We start from the raw sequence: 15,338 nt of genomic DNA on the forward strand, positions 1-15,338 counted from the left end.
AACTTGAACCTAAGTAGTAACGTGATTCACGGTAAATTTCGCGATCGAAGTCTTTTCTCTTTGTTAGGGTCACCTCGAACAATAAACAAAACTCAACTTGTTTTTCTAAAAGCATAATTCTCGCAGTTTCACTATTTTTGTCAATTTCTTGATCAATAGTATAATTAAAGAGACGATAAAGTAACTTGAATACTCCACCATTAATTAAAGGCTCACTGAGGAGCAGCCTTTCTTGCATTTTAAAGCACTTGAAATATTCTAATAATATTACCGCGGCATATCCTGATTATACTCAGATTGCGGCCTCGCGTGGCTCTCGACGCTGAATAATTGAGATTGGCTCCGGAATTTGTCAATTGCTTGTGGGCCCTTCCGGCCGCTGGAGGAATTAGAAAGCAATATACAATATAAGTAAAAAAGAGAGACGAACGATCGTGAGAGGCAGCCGCCGCGATAGCGAATAAAAGAGACAACCGCTGCAGCAGGGAGTTCGCTTGGCACGACAGGAGTCGGTCCCAGTCCTGCGAGCTGTAAATCAAAGTAAATTTAAGTTAAAGAGCAGATTAAGAGGTCGGAGAGCACTAATAATAGTTTCTGGTTTCGTTGTGTTGCAGCAATTCGCAACAGTTATTCATTTTCCTGTCAAGTATGCAACCAACCTCGGGAGAAATTTTTTCTAAAAACAGGCATGCAGACACAAAATTCTTTTATGTAGAGTATTTAACTTCATTATTTATTGTTGCCCTGCCTTAGAAAACATACAGATCAGATACTTTTTACTGAGAGAAGCCAAATTATTTTAGAGGCTTTCATAAAAATGTTAAAATTTGCCTCTCATATTCAGAATATAGCAGCCAAAAAATTAGTCCTGGTCGTAAAACTGGTTATGCAATACCAGCTGCTTGTCTTTGGATATGAAATAAAGTATTTATCACTTTTGTCAGGGTACAGTTAAAATTAAATAGTTATATCGCCAAAACCTTAGCTATAATATTGCTAACTATTAAAAGTTAAAAAGCTTTAGAACTGTGCTGAAGGATGAGATCCGGGGGAGAGTCTTTAGTTTAGAGGTACATATTTCAGTGGTTGCTCTCACTTTTTCCTCAACTCGTGTTTAACAAAAGAAACTCTGGATGATTGAAATGTGACGCCTTAGGTATATGAAATATTCTGTAGCAAAATTCATCACTTCATTTTTCACTGCTAATCTGTCAGTTTGCCTCAGCCTCCCTCGTCCAAAATTTCTAAACTTGAGAACGCTGCATTTGGAATAATAGTGTTTGAGCTTCTTAACGGCTAGATAATCAATTAAATTTGCCATGAACCTTTTTAACTCCTCTAAGCGCAGTATGATAGAAGAACCAGATCTTCGGCAAACATTATAAATTTAATTTGTATTTGGAAAAGCATGCAAAGGTTCACTGGTATTAAAAATGAAAAAAATGAAGAGGAAATGAGAGATACTAGGAATGATACATTTTTAACCAAATATATATGGCGAATTTAATTGGCAAACTTTTTGGTTATCTGAGAGAGTGAAACAAACCTAATTTTGGATGGGTATATAATTTATTTTGAATGTTTAGTAAACACCAAAAGAGAAATATCAATTTGTAACATATTATCATGGACTTATTTTCTATAGCAAAAATAAATTATATATTTTTTAAATCCAAATCTAGTGAATTTTATTTCATTGCGGCCTTGAGCCGCAGTCGGCATTCCTTGAGCACCGACTCTTAACTTCATCAAAGCGAAGCCGAAATGGACACCTTATTCGTTTGCCCTGCGTTTTAAAGGATCCACACTTGTAGTAGTGCCTGCAGCTTCGAGGATCAGCTAGACGGCCATGTCCTTCGCAGGTTGGGGCCCCAGTGAAAGTAGGTGGTCTGGTGGTAACACCAGCAGGAGTTGTTGTACTAGTGATTTGAACAGTTGTGGCTGATGAAGTTGACAGTGCAGGATTGCAACCAGCAAGCGCTGGGTCCTCACAATTAGTAGAATTTTGATTAAAATGCTTTCCTGATGGACAAGCGACCACGGTCGGGAGGCCCCCGCTTGCAGAGCAACTGTAAAAAAACCCGCAGCCTAAAAATGATTTATATACGTATATTAAAAATTCATTAAATCAAAATCATGATTAAATAGTGTATCCAGAAAATTAGGATATCTATTATTCTGTGGCAGCCCGGTTAAGAAAAATTAACAATAAGCAATTATTAAGACGAGGTATCCTAAATTAAAAAATAATAACAAATAGTTTGTTTTTATTTTTATTGGTTCACCTCTTTCGAGATGGGCGACTCCTCTGATAGCGAAAAATTCGCAAGAACTCTGCGTCGCAATAGCATATATGGGCGCACGGGCCTCATTGGAGGAAGCCTAGTCGCGAGAAAACCAGCGCAGGTTACTGCGCCTCTGCACCGGGGTCTATTAATGTAACGCTAGACATTCGTCCCGTAAAATTCATTCACGCATGCTGGAAAGGTGCAAACCAACAGTGCTCCCAAATCCAAATGGATCCGTAATTTCAATTCAAGATAATCAAACATACGCGCAATTCAGCCCGCACTCGATCCCAAACATCGCTCATGTGGGAGTCGATGAACCGTGATAAAAATGCGTCTTTTCTTATACTATGCATCGTTTTTTATTTTGGGCTCGTGGTTTGAAGTATCAGTTAAATTAAGATCAAAATCGGGACCCGTAGTGCGGGTCTGAAAAGAAATAGCTTCTGGAATATTCTCGCACGAAATCTCAATCCTAGTCGGAGAGGACATGTTGTTTCGACTGCTTTCGTGCGTGGTTTAAGGTGCAGTGAGGGGGCAGCGGTTATCGCACCTTTACACTGCCACCTCTGGCGATAATAAGGTTAATTGCAAACTATAGTTGCTAGGATAGAAGTGGTGGAAAGGCGCCACATTCGGAATAAAATTATTTTTTGTAACATCTTAAATCCAGTTTAATAATGGCAATAGGATAAATTTTGTTGTATAATACTCGCTTTAATGAGGATAAAGAAATATAGTTCAGTTGCAAGCATGTGTTTTCACAATATGTCATAAACAACAAATAAAAAATCTTACCTGGAAGATTTGTTGAAGAACCTACAGGGAAAACCCCATTTCCGGTGCAAGTTAGAAAAAGGCAAGGTCCCCCTGGTACTGAATCAATCGTTGTTTTTGGTGCAGGCGGGGTTGTCATAACCGGTTGGGTTGGTTGGTTCGGTGTGGTTGTGGTTGTGGTTGTGGTCGATTGGGTTGGTTGGTCCAGTGTGGTCGATTCGCTTGGTTCGTCGGATGTGATCGATTCTGTTGGTTGGCCTGGTGTGATAGATTGCGTTGTTTGACCCGGTGTGGTTGTGGTCAATCGGGTTGGTTGGGTCGTTCCTGCTGTAGATACTGTATATATTCCAGACATCCCCGAAGTTACCCCATCAATACAGTACGTCGAAATAGGGCAATCGAATAATAAAGATTTATCGTCGTAGACTCCATTTACGCATCTATAGTAGCTCTTTCGAGCTGACGAGTTGCATATAAAACTGTTAGTTGCACATTGAATTGTCAGCGCTTGAGAGTGGCCAACAATAGAATAAACGACGAAAAGCTAGAACAAAACAGATAAATTGACGATTAAATCAATAAAATTACTGTGATTAAAAGATCAATTTGTTTTTTCCTAATCAAATGCATGTATTACTGTGCAAATGTCTGGACACCGAATCGTAATCGTTGGTCAAAATTGGAATTTCTAGATTCCAGATATTAACTATGTAATTTCTAACCTTAACATGAACTGAACAGTAAAGATAATAATAGTGTGAGAAAAATAGTTCTTGATAAATGAAGTATATTAAAAAACATTTAAGTTTCGTACTCACTACTAACAATAAGAGGCCCATTATGTATATTGCACCCTCTCACTGGGTAGCTAAAACAAAAATTGACTTTCCCAACACAGTGCGAATTCTTTATATATACTGTAATTCAAACCTCGAATGTAAACCTCGCAAGTAAACATAAGTACGCCAATAAAGCCACCTCTCTGTTATCACCAAAAGTAATTATTATTCGCAAACTACGCACATTCGAAGATAAAACTTTTTTGCTCTTTTATCCCTGTCCGAGGACCGGAGGACCGGGAAGGGCGCGACTTCACTAGCACGAATGCTGAAACCCGGGTCCCAATAACACCGCGAACGGATAGCATGGGCGCACCAGGCCTCACAGGGACCCAGCCCACTCAAGGGCCACTTGCCTCCGCACCGAGGACTGCATTGAAACGCTAGACATTTGTCCCGTGAAGCCAAATCACGCATGCTGGAAAGGTGCAAACCAGCAAGTAGCGAGTCGGCCTAGATTTTACTGTTTCTTACTTTCAGTTTCGGTCAATACGTTTCTCCAGTTGTTTCTGTGGTTTCAGTTTTATAAGTCCAAGAAATATTTATTCCCTTGCTTTGTGCAATGACTAAGTTTGAAGGGAAAATGTCTGACATAATTTTAGACTCATTAAATAATTATACTGAATCTAATCAAATTTGATTTCTCATATCATTTTTAAAATCTTGATTTTGAGGATCCTAAAAATTTGTGCAAATCTCTAAAGTTAAACATGGCCAAAATCACCTCAATGCCATAGCTTCTAATCTGATCCATTGCTATTTTTGGTTCGGAAAAGTCTGAAAATTGATAAAAGGAAAGGAAAAGATACAAAGAAAAGGAGAGATGGTTGAGCCCTGCCAAACTCCATTTTATTGTAAAATCAGCATTAAAATCCATCCTGAACTACTAGAAAATTTATATCATCAGCATATATGAACGAACGAGCAATCAAATTATTCTACTCAAACGCCAATTTGTTATAAATAATAACTTTCAAACATAGTTTCAGTCGATTAAGTCAAAAGCTTTCCGGATCACCCAAGAAAAATGTTTACGATTAGGGATTTCACGGAAAAATATACCATTATATTAAAAATATATTTGATTTCATCAATTTTATTAGTATTTTTTAAAAACTTGTACAGAACAGAAAATTCAAACGACGTGAACAATAAAATGCGGCAGCAAACTCTACGCGCGTGCTATTAGCGCTCCGTTCGCCACTAATCAACACAGCGCATGCACATTCATTTTAGGAAATCTTTTTCGCGGCACTCACAATCAGATAACTCTTAATCCAAAACCTAGAAGGTAAGGCAAAATGAAATTAGTTATCTTTTTGACGCAGTTTAGTGATTCCCCTTAAATATAGGTATCAAATTCATATTACCCTTTAAAAACGAGCTATTATGCGTCCCATATAATTAATTATTATGGAAAAATTACAGTTTTCGCCGCCGAGTTACAGTTTTTGCCACCGCTACTTTTATATGGAATTCTCATAACAACTGGCGAGATGTGTAACCCGGCAGAAACTGTAGCTTTACCATACTTGTAGTTTTATTTGAAAAAAATATCAACACAGAATATACTAACCGATTAGATCATATGTTTCGGCAAACGCAGAGTACGAATTATAATATTGGTGATCCAATGTCCAATGATTTATAAGCATTTTTAAGCTATTTATTCGCTCGATAATATGCGTGGGTCCAATAAAATATTTATTTGTTTCTTGTGATCTACGTTAATCAAATTTTCCTTTGTATTAGTTTACTTTTGGCTCAGGATTTTACGAAGTCTAAAATATCTATATGATTATATACTTAAATTCAATTCATACACAAATCTCTTTTCATTCATCAGCAACAACTGCTCAAAATAATCATAAAATGCTTACCTAAAAATTTTTCGGGTCGAAATTCCAAGAATTGCTTGTTTTACTGGCTCTCAAAGCTTGCTTTAAAAAAATGAAACCATTCTTAACGAATTTGGCTTTTGCAAGAATATAAGTTTGAATCAAATTATTTTTAATACGATATAATTGATTTATATTTATCATTTATGTTGGATGTAAAATTCTTGTTTTATCATTTGATTTTCATTACGGTTAAGAAAATTTTACATTATTAATTATTTACAGTAATTACTTAGTGAAACACTCAAAGGCGGTGTGTTATATAATTAATTCCTCCTTTTCCTAAAAAAATGTGAATATATCACAGTCTTCAAGGTCTATATAAGCAACCGTTGTTATATTGCAAATTTAAAACAATGTAAGCATCTATTATCTCTTTTCCATTTTAATATAAAGGCCGACAAATCTTTAATGCTTTGTATGTAGTACCAATGATTCCACTTATAGCTCAGCACGCAAGATATATTTGATTTTCTTGTGAATATTGATTTTAAAAAGGAACATGACATGGGTTGAATAGTTAGAGCGTTAAAAATCTAGCTAGTTTATACATACATTTGCTCTTTCGTTGCTGCTATGATTTCTTATTATCTATCATTATACAAATGATAATTTATTTATTTATTTTTTCTCACATTTAGTCATAATAATACATTATAGTATCACAAGTCAATTACAAAAAAGGAAGCATGTGAGAATGGGCGACACTTCTGTTAAACAAGTAAATAAGACTCTGTAGGAATACACAGCCGAAGTGAGCCCAGATTAGGAAATAATTTTAAAATGACATCACAATACACGTTAAAAACTTGCCATCACACAATATACCTTACAAAGTGGAGGAAACTGCGCCGCCGAACAGTCTTTGAGCGCGGGTTGCATATCAATCCACATTTTCACTACACGATAATCAAACACATTTTTACCGAGCTCGGTGCGGGCGGGTGGCTGCTGCAGCCGTGGATGCAGCGGGTTGTCGCTGCGGTGCACGCGTCCCAAGGTGATTCGTGCCATCGCGTGGTAGTCCGTCACTCCTGTGAGGCACTTCTTGAAGAACAGGAGATCGTTGTAGGCGAGTTGCGCTGGTACAGAAAGGAGGTTTTGCTGATGCGGCGGCGGGATGCGGCGTCCATGGATAATTAATTAATAATAATTAATACATTTCTAATATACAGAATTACAGAGTCAAAAGGCAATTGAGCGATCATTTGAATAGTTGTTGTTGACGAATAAAAATGTGGCTCATGCTTCGCAATACACAAGAATTTGTATATGTTGCAAAAAAATACGTGAAGTCGTTTTATCGCAGAAATAGTGTTAAGACAAAGGGCACCCATTTACCCCTATTTTGGAACCATGACTCATAGTAAAATGAAATACAACTTCAAATTCCTAATATCCACCCGAACTTCTGTAATTTATGTTATAATCTATTAAAACAAGTGTACGTTTTTAAATCGCACACCAAATTTGACACATTATCGAAGGCTACCAAATAGATGTTTGATTTTTTTCTACCATGTCTTGCTAAACTAACAATAAGGAACACACTATCATTACCTTTTGGAACTGCTTCGCGCACTAAAGGAACTATTATAAATGCCGTTTCTCTTTATATAGTTAAAGTCTATTTAACATACCTGTTATATACCCGTTTACTTTGGTAGTAGCGTACTGCGTACTATGTATTATTTGTCCAGATAGAGGCCATAAATGAGCCAAACGTTGCCTTATCAGGTTTTTTATTAATTGGGTCGGAAGAAGATTAAGTCTGGTCGGTCCGTGCCTTTTGAAAGCAGAGCGAATATAGGCGTTCCCTTAAATGTATCCCCCCCCCCGTTTTTTCTTTAATCATATATTTATTTTGTACATCAAAATTAACAAAAGCAGTTGTTTTGAACTGTTTGATAGCATATTAAAAATTTATTAAAAACTTGAAATAATGCGAGAGATCTAAGCGATGATTGATTTCGTCTAAATTTTCCCCTTTGTATTATCTGCCACGATTCCATTTAAATTTGTGACAATTTTGTGAAAGCAGTCTGACCCACTTTCTTTCTAGTTTTCACCTTTCCAGCATTTGCATGAATATAGCTTCAACTAGAAAATTGTCTTGCATATTTTACGAACAACTACAGCTCGAGGAAACAGCAGTCTTTTTCTAGCAATAAGGACCAAGATACCTTAACTGCGTCGTGTATTGTCGTCGTTATTTATTTTTTCATTTGTGATGTTTTTATACATGGCTTGTTCCTGACTGTGCTAAACCAAAGCTAAACCAAGCAGGACTCCCTGAATCATCTTCCTTTCCAGATGATATAATGGGCATATTTGCTTAATTTTCTTATTGCTTAAAAATCTTCTCCATGTATTAATTGCCAAGCACTATATGAATCACCTATATCTGACCACCTCAACTCCTGAAGTGGTCCCATCTTTCCTCTTTTCAAGCAGTGGATTACCGTGTGCGGTAAAACGTGTTTAAATTGGAAACTCCCCTGAAAAATGGCAATTTTTTTGTCATCTAAAGAGAAAATCTGCTCTTCGAGTTTTTAGGAAATTGTTTGTTTAATCCCAACCTAAAATATAATTTTTCGGATAAAAATTATCTAATTAAAAAAATTATAATTTTGGAAGACAATATCCTGAAAAAACCTACCTTAGCGGGTTTTTGTTAGAATTATTTCCTTAATAGTAAATAACGAGATTCAATCTCACTATAAAAATTAGAACCTTTTCCTAGAGCAAAAAAATCGTGGTGTCAAAGAAATATTAATTTGCTTGATGTGTTTCCTAAATAAAAATACTAACGGATTTAATAGAAAATCAGTCAGCAAAGTAGCGTTTTACGTCCGGATTTGGCAAATTCCGATCTTGTTTAATTTTTTTTTGTCTATGAAATCAAAATTATATAAAAATTTCATTTTTTTAATTTGGATTTAGGGGCTTAATAGAATAGTAATACCTCAATTAAAAAAGATACTCGTACTATACTAAGGGATGCTACTCAATGCAACGCAGACCATTCGAGAAATCATCAAAAACCAAACGTTAAGCGAATTTTCCAAAAACATTTTAAGCGAGTCCCAAAATGTCCCAGAAAAAACACAAGACATTCATTGTCGCCAAACACCCATGACTAGGACAGCCGTTTCGGGTATTAACCCTCGTCAGCTAGCCTTTGGTGCAGCGAGTTCCTCACCTCAACGGAGAGCGAACATCTCTGTCGCGTCAATCTCCACTACTAACTCAACCAGGTTTTAAGCTGGCAGCTTGCATCGGACAAAAACGCGTGGCGTTCAATTCTAACAATTTCTCGAATAGTATAAATCGTTGCAGGAGTTCTAACACGGAATTTAAAGAAAAATACGCGACCTAATGCAAGGGAGCATCAATCTCTCCAATGCAAAGGATTTTTGCTCAATACAAAACGAAAAAAATGCAAAATGATGCTTGTCTCTAAAGCGTTCACGTTTAAAAAGTTTTAAAGTTCCCCGTACAACACAGTTGGCGTTAAATAAATTAACTGTTTACTTATCTATCACAAAATTAAATTGAAACAGATTAGAATGTTTATTAGACACCAACGGTGTACACCCATATTACATAATTGATGAATTCGGGAAACACTTTTTTTAGGAAGCAGCTTATTGAAATAATGTAATACCACACTATTTGTAATATTTTTTAGCAAATGATTTACATATCCAAACATTCTTGATCACAGACAGAAATATCTAGATATAAACGTTTGTCTTTACACAATAAGGAAATGATAACCACGGAAGAAGTGTCGTGTGAAAACATGAAAACATACCGATTTTTACAATTGGAAAACCCCACCAGCCTTATTGGTTAATATTGAAGGGGTTCTATAAAAATAAGGATGTTTTTTTTTTTGTTTTTAATAAATCAAGTTTTCCAGAAAAAATACACTAAGGTGTTTCTGGAAGAAAAAATTTAATTTTTTAGGTCTTTTTTACAATAATCAGTCTCCACTAACTCAAAGACCAGTCTTCATTTCATCTGTCGTGACACTTCTCGGTCTGAACTGCCCCAAAGCGCGCCTGCAGATGACCAAAGACGTTGGGGCAGTTCAGGCCGAGTATAGTGTCACGACATCATCCTTGTCACCTACCCGCACTTTTATTTTAATAATTTTGTCTGAGAACAACTCTAATTGATATTGGGATGAAGATTTAGCAGCAGCAGTTTAAATCGCGATACTTAGTGGTTTACACCTTTCCAGCATGCGTGAATTAATACATATCTTGGGAAACTTGTAGGAATTAAATTAAAATATCCCGATGCGGGAGCAGTATTAACAGGTTCTGGACTGGGCACCTCCCAATGCGAAGCTCGTGAAAATGTAACTGACGTGAGTTTGCTCGCTATCAGGGGTGTCGCTTTCATTGGTTATACGTTACACAATTAAATATTATAATAATTCTAAATTCTAAAAAAATCACTGGTGAAAAAGCCTAACGATCATTAGTTAAAATTCAACATATTTATGTTGACGATAGGTCAAGTAAAGAGCGTACTCCAAATAGCGGTTGCGGCGCTCGCTATTTATTTACGTTTACTAATAAAGTGGAGGTGTTGCATTTAATGTAATAAATAAATTAACTTTAAGTTAAACTGAACGGCTCTACTCTGTGTGGAAAATTAATTCTTGTTAGCTAGCTGGTAATTTCTTTCTTTGTGGTAAATAACAAACCTATATTGTGCTGTTTTTAGATTACAAAAATCTTTCAACTTGTATCTTAAAGAAAAATAATAGACACGAAAATATTTTCCTTTGACGAGCTCTATCTGCTTGCGGTTCGTTTCTAGTAAATATTTTTAGTTTAAACCGTTTACAAAAGAGTCTGTTTGATCATTGACCAATGAAGTAAAAGTTGTTGGGCGTTAAATGTGTAATATTTTTAGATTTTCTCAAAACTGTACTAAATTTATTACAATTCACTGAACAAACCACCATTTTCAAAATCTAAAGCTTTGAGCCCCTGTAAACTAGGCAACTTTTGGAATTTTGTCCAAACATTATGGGGTTTAATATTGGTTCAAGGGCAACACCTTCACCAAATTTCATTAAGGTCCGAATACCCATGCCAAGGGGATGCGAGTCTATATTTACTTCAAGCCATTGCACTATGATGTTTCAGTATTTTGTCAATCTATGCTTTTCCCCTCACACACAAAATAAAATAATAAATGGTTGAATTATTAAATCATTTTTGTATTCTTATTTGGACAACTTGTACAACTTTTATTAAACGTCAAATCTAAAAAGCTCTAACACATTTTCATATAAATTGCCAAAACTCTCAATAATTTATTTTAAATAAATAAGGGGCATGCACAACCTCGTGCGTTTAATTAAGAGGTCTTGAACCGCAGACAGCATTCTTGGTGCAGCGTTGCTCAATCTCATCATATCGGAGACGGAAAGGACACCTCACTCTCTTGCCTCTGTTACTTAGGAGCCCACATCTGTAGAAATGCCTGCAGCTCCTAGGATCAGTGAAGCGTCCGAAGCCTGAGCATAGTGGAGCTGTAACTGCACTCGTTGCTGTTGCGGCCGAAGTAGCTGTTGCGCTCGGAGTAGTTGTTGCGGTCGAAGTAGATGTTGCGGCCGAAGTAGCTAGGGTGGGATTACACAGAGCTACTTCAGGTCTGGCACAATTATTAGTAGTAGCGCTCCAGTGTTGCCCATTTTCACAATTATAGATTTTGATGTATGGTACCGGCGGGGTCGTGGTCACCGTGCCCACGGTCGTGGTTTCCGTGTCCAGGGTCGTGGTCTCCGTGCCCGTGCCCGGGGTCGTGATCGTGGTCGTGGTCGTGGTCGAGGCCGGCGGGATTCCAGCCGGGTCACAGAAGTAATAGAGTCCGCAAGCTAGAATCAAATCATAAATTCCAGTAAAACTTGAAACAATGCTCAAGCGGTATATGCTAAAAATAATTAAACAATAAATAACCAATAATGCATTGATTAAAATTTGTGCGTTACAATGCAAGCCATATAGGAAACGTATTATGTAGATTATTAATAATAAACTAAATTTCAATAATTAAATTAATAAATTATTCAAACCATCAACTCTAGTTGGACCTCCAACGGGAAAAAAGCCAACAGAAGTGCATGGAGTAGGAACACATGGACCAGTAGTGAATCCAGCTTCACCAGTGCTCGGATTTCCTGATGTAACCAAATCAATGCATCTCTCTGTTGGGTTACAAAGCAGCGTCGGAGGTGCAGCAGAAAACACTCCGGTTGCAGGACATCTGACATATCCCGTCCTGTCTGCTTTACACGCGGCTGTGTTTCTTACGCATGGAATTTGAGATGTAGAATAATGGCAGAGCATTAAAAACGCCAGCACTATCTGAAATTATAATTAACAGAGTCGTATTAGGCAAAAAAATGATTTTCCACGCTTTCACGTTTTATTGCAATATAAATTTAAATGTTAGATATTTTATTTTGTGATATTTACTTTCATACGTATAAGGTCAATACAGATCAGAGGCAGCTACTGTACAGCTCGAGAGCATGGTATTTAAAATTTCCTTTCATAATTTCTCTCGCGATTTCAATAGCATGGCGAATGAATGACTATGGCGCACTGGCCTCATTAAAGGAAATAGCCCAGTCGAGAAAGGACCACAGCCTAATATTACTGCCCCCGCACCGGGACCTTTCATTCGTCCCGTAAAATTAATTCACGCTAGCTGGAAAAGTGCAAACCAGCAAGTGATCGAGTCTAACTTTCAAATCCGAATGGAACTATAATTGCAATGCAAGAGAGTCAAATATCAGCCGGCCGCTCTAAACCCCCAAACATCGCTCTGATTCTCAATTTGCAAGTGCTCGCAAGGTATTCACTCAACAATGGGAGATCCAACTGCTTGGTTCATAAACAGTTTTAATGATTTAGTGCGCATTTTTTTAAATTTTCTTTATTTGTATTACACAGCTAGCGGTGAAAAAATCGAAGCTCCTTCATTTCTGTCCGCGCATTTATAGATGAGTCTCATACGACAAAATTTCAATAGCAATAAATACAAGAAACAAGGCTACAAAAATACAATTTCCTTTTGAACTGCCGCTACATCAAATAATGTAGGGTTACCTCATAATATGTATTGCATATTATGTGTATTGTTGTTTAATTCTGTACTACTTGATCTAACCCATTATAACAATTATTATTTTTGAAGACTTCTATTAATTTAAATTTAAAGATTTTGAAGCATTCTTTAAAATTACTCAATACCGTTTATGATCAGAAGCATCACAAGAGAGGTCAAAATATATAGATAAAATTCACTCCAGATTCGAATAAGAACTTTTAAACTTTACTTATAGTGTCTGGATGAGAAGGTAAAACTTCATAAATGCTAATTATGAATTGCAATAACATAGATAGTTATGCAAGTAAAATTTAAAAATATTTACCTGATAGACCGTCTTCATAGCCAACATATTGCGTATCTCTGTGGTGAGTTCACAACTGTTAACTGCACGCAAAATGTTATTTGGCAAAAGCTTTTATAGAAACCTGATGCATATTTGTGAGCAAATAATCATTGTATGCTTTTTTGATGATAACGCCTATTTGCATTGCCTGTTTTGAAGATCCCTCATTCATATTTTAAACAGATTTTGTTGATAGTGCAGAGAGGGAATTAGACAAGAGCAACAGTTAACCTTATGAGTTGAGAGCTGTGAATTAAATGTTTTTCAGAATATTTCAGACATTTTTTTAGATTACAAAAATAAGGATAAGGTCAACATTGGAAACGCATGCAAATATTGCAGTAACAAATCTCATGAAATTTTTGGTTTATGTATATGGCAACAAAAAATTAGAACAAAACCAATGTTTTGTGATATTCGACTCTTCATTTTTTACTATAATAATATTAATTTCTACCTTAATTGCAATTCAAATCGACTGATTACTCTCTGATTTCCATAATTTTGCCACTTTTTATTCAAAGTTAACAGTAGATTTTTGTTGTTTAAAAGTTGTTCTGTTTGTTATTAAAATCCAATTATGGTTGTTTCAACTCTATCCTGTTATTGGCTGGTCTTGTTGTTTTTTTTCCATGAAATAGTTATGCTGAGTTTGTGTTCTTTATTATAGAATTTATTTCTATACTCTAGGATTTGTGTTTGTATTTTATATTAGAGCGTATTTTGATCATGATATATAGGGCGCTACTACGACGCTGTGGGAGGAAGTTTTTTAGCAACGAAGATGAATTATCAAGTCAGTTTCCTTCATAATATGGCATGACTAAGAGTTTGATGTATGATTTTTATTAAAAGAATTAAGGGTCCGTTGAATGATACGCGGGGATTTCAATAACAAGTGACTAACTCAATTACCACATTTTATAAATTCAACAATGGGTTTCAAAATTGAGTTTGGTTTATTTGAACCATATACTATTGCTGTGAATTGAGTTTATCTTTAATTTCAGAGTTTACAGGTATTTATTATTACATCAAATTAATTTGTCACTGCTTAATTACTAATTAGAATAATTAGTCGAATTTGGTGTGGAAAGATTAGGATTGCTTAGTGACATATAGCTATAAGGTACGATTTTAATAGCTCATGGAGCCAATTGAGTGCGAAGGATGCCGACGAGAGCCATCCGCAACTCGAATCGCCGCAGGCAGTCATCTAAAGACAGCGCCGCCGCACACACAAGAAGGTCGGAATGAAGTACTACAATATATTTCCAAATTAAGGGATAAAGACAACGAGTTAAACTTCCATTATTACAAATAGAATTGATACAGATCCCCTATAAGCATTAAAAATTCAATCTTCGGGTTCAAAACGAAGGATCAAGAACTAACATATACTATTATGTAGAGGTACGAGATCGGTTCCGCCCTTTTAGTTGGGAGCCAAAAATGAATTATTGTAATTTTTCATTATTGTTTAACAGCAGAAAGATGATTTTAAAATAAGAATTCAGTTTTCGCCTTTCAGCCACTCGGTGCTATAGCGTGGGTCGTTAAATAGAGCAGAACCCGATTCAAAGGGAAGTCCCACCGCCAGTGATAGCAAAAGAATTTGCCATCCATTATATTCTTAAAAAATTTCATATTTTGAAATGTTTAGTAAAAAGAATTAGTTTAAGAGAAGCAGCAAAGACTTGTAAGAATTGATTGTATAGGATTAGTGTCGCACGCATATTGCGTTTAATAATGTATTCATTCATTATATTCTTAACCATTTCAGTTCTGCTATGTGATTGGAGTCCAATTGGATTGCAACTGTAAACCTGTATATACATCAAAAAGATTTTAATAGAATTTTATCGGTCTTCGTCATTTCAACCACTCATCCATTTTGTATAACCATTTTAGGTTGCATTCGCATTTAGGTGTGCGCGTGTGTGACGCACGGATGCACGCATATTATTATATAATATTCGGTCTTGTTGTCAATGAAGCAAAAATATGAAGGGCAAACCTCCAAACTGAAATGCTGTTTGGAAATTTCAGA

The 15,338-nt window shown here is 36.1% G+C and overlaps 2 protein-coding genes across 3 annotated transcripts; both read right to left on the bottom strand.

The window, feature by feature from the left end:
• Positions 1–1,556: 1,556 nt before the first annotated feature.
• Positions 1,557–3,945, bottom strand: LOC135936004 (uncharacterized). Of its 2 annotated transcripts, none has more exons than XR_010574267.1 (3): positions 3,891–3,938; positions 3,087–3,609; positions 1,557–2,088 (listed from the first exon to the last, which is right to left on the bottom strand). XR_010574267.1 is itself a non-coding variant. In XM_065478667.1 (3 exons), the coding sequence occupies exons 1-3, from the start codon at positions 3,902–3,904 to the stop codon at positions 1,694–1,696; spliced, it is 939 nt and encodes a 312-aa protein (XP_065334739.1). In that variant the 5' UTR covers positions 3,905–3,945; the 3' UTR covers positions 1,557–1,693. The 2 variants fall into 2 exon arrangements, 1 of the variants encoding a protein (XP_065334739.1); XM_065478667.1 differs by having other exon boundaries at positions 3,884–3,945.
• Positions 3,946–11,023: 7,078 nt separating this feature from the next.
• Positions 11,024–13,373, bottom strand: LOC135937320 (mucin-2-like). Its single transcript, XM_065480468.1, has 3 exons — positions 13,268–13,373; positions 11,903–12,194; positions 11,024–11,704 (listed from the first exon to the last, which is right to left on the bottom strand). The coding sequence occupies exons 1-3, from the start codon at positions 13,292–13,294 to the stop codon at positions 11,181–11,183; spliced, it is 843 nt and encodes a 280-aa protein (XP_065336540.1). The 5' UTR covers positions 13,295–13,373; the 3' UTR covers positions 11,024–11,180.
• Between the last annotated feature and the right edge of the window lie 1,965 nt (positions 13,374–15,338).

Source organism: Cloeon dipterum, chromosome 2 (assembly GCF_949628265.1).
Source record: "Cloeon dipterum chromosome 2, ieCloDipt1.1, whole genome shotgun sequence".
NCBI classification, from domain to species: domain Eukaryota; kingdom Metazoa; phylum Arthropoda; class Insecta; order Ephemeroptera; family Baetidae; genus Cloeon; species Cloeon dipterum.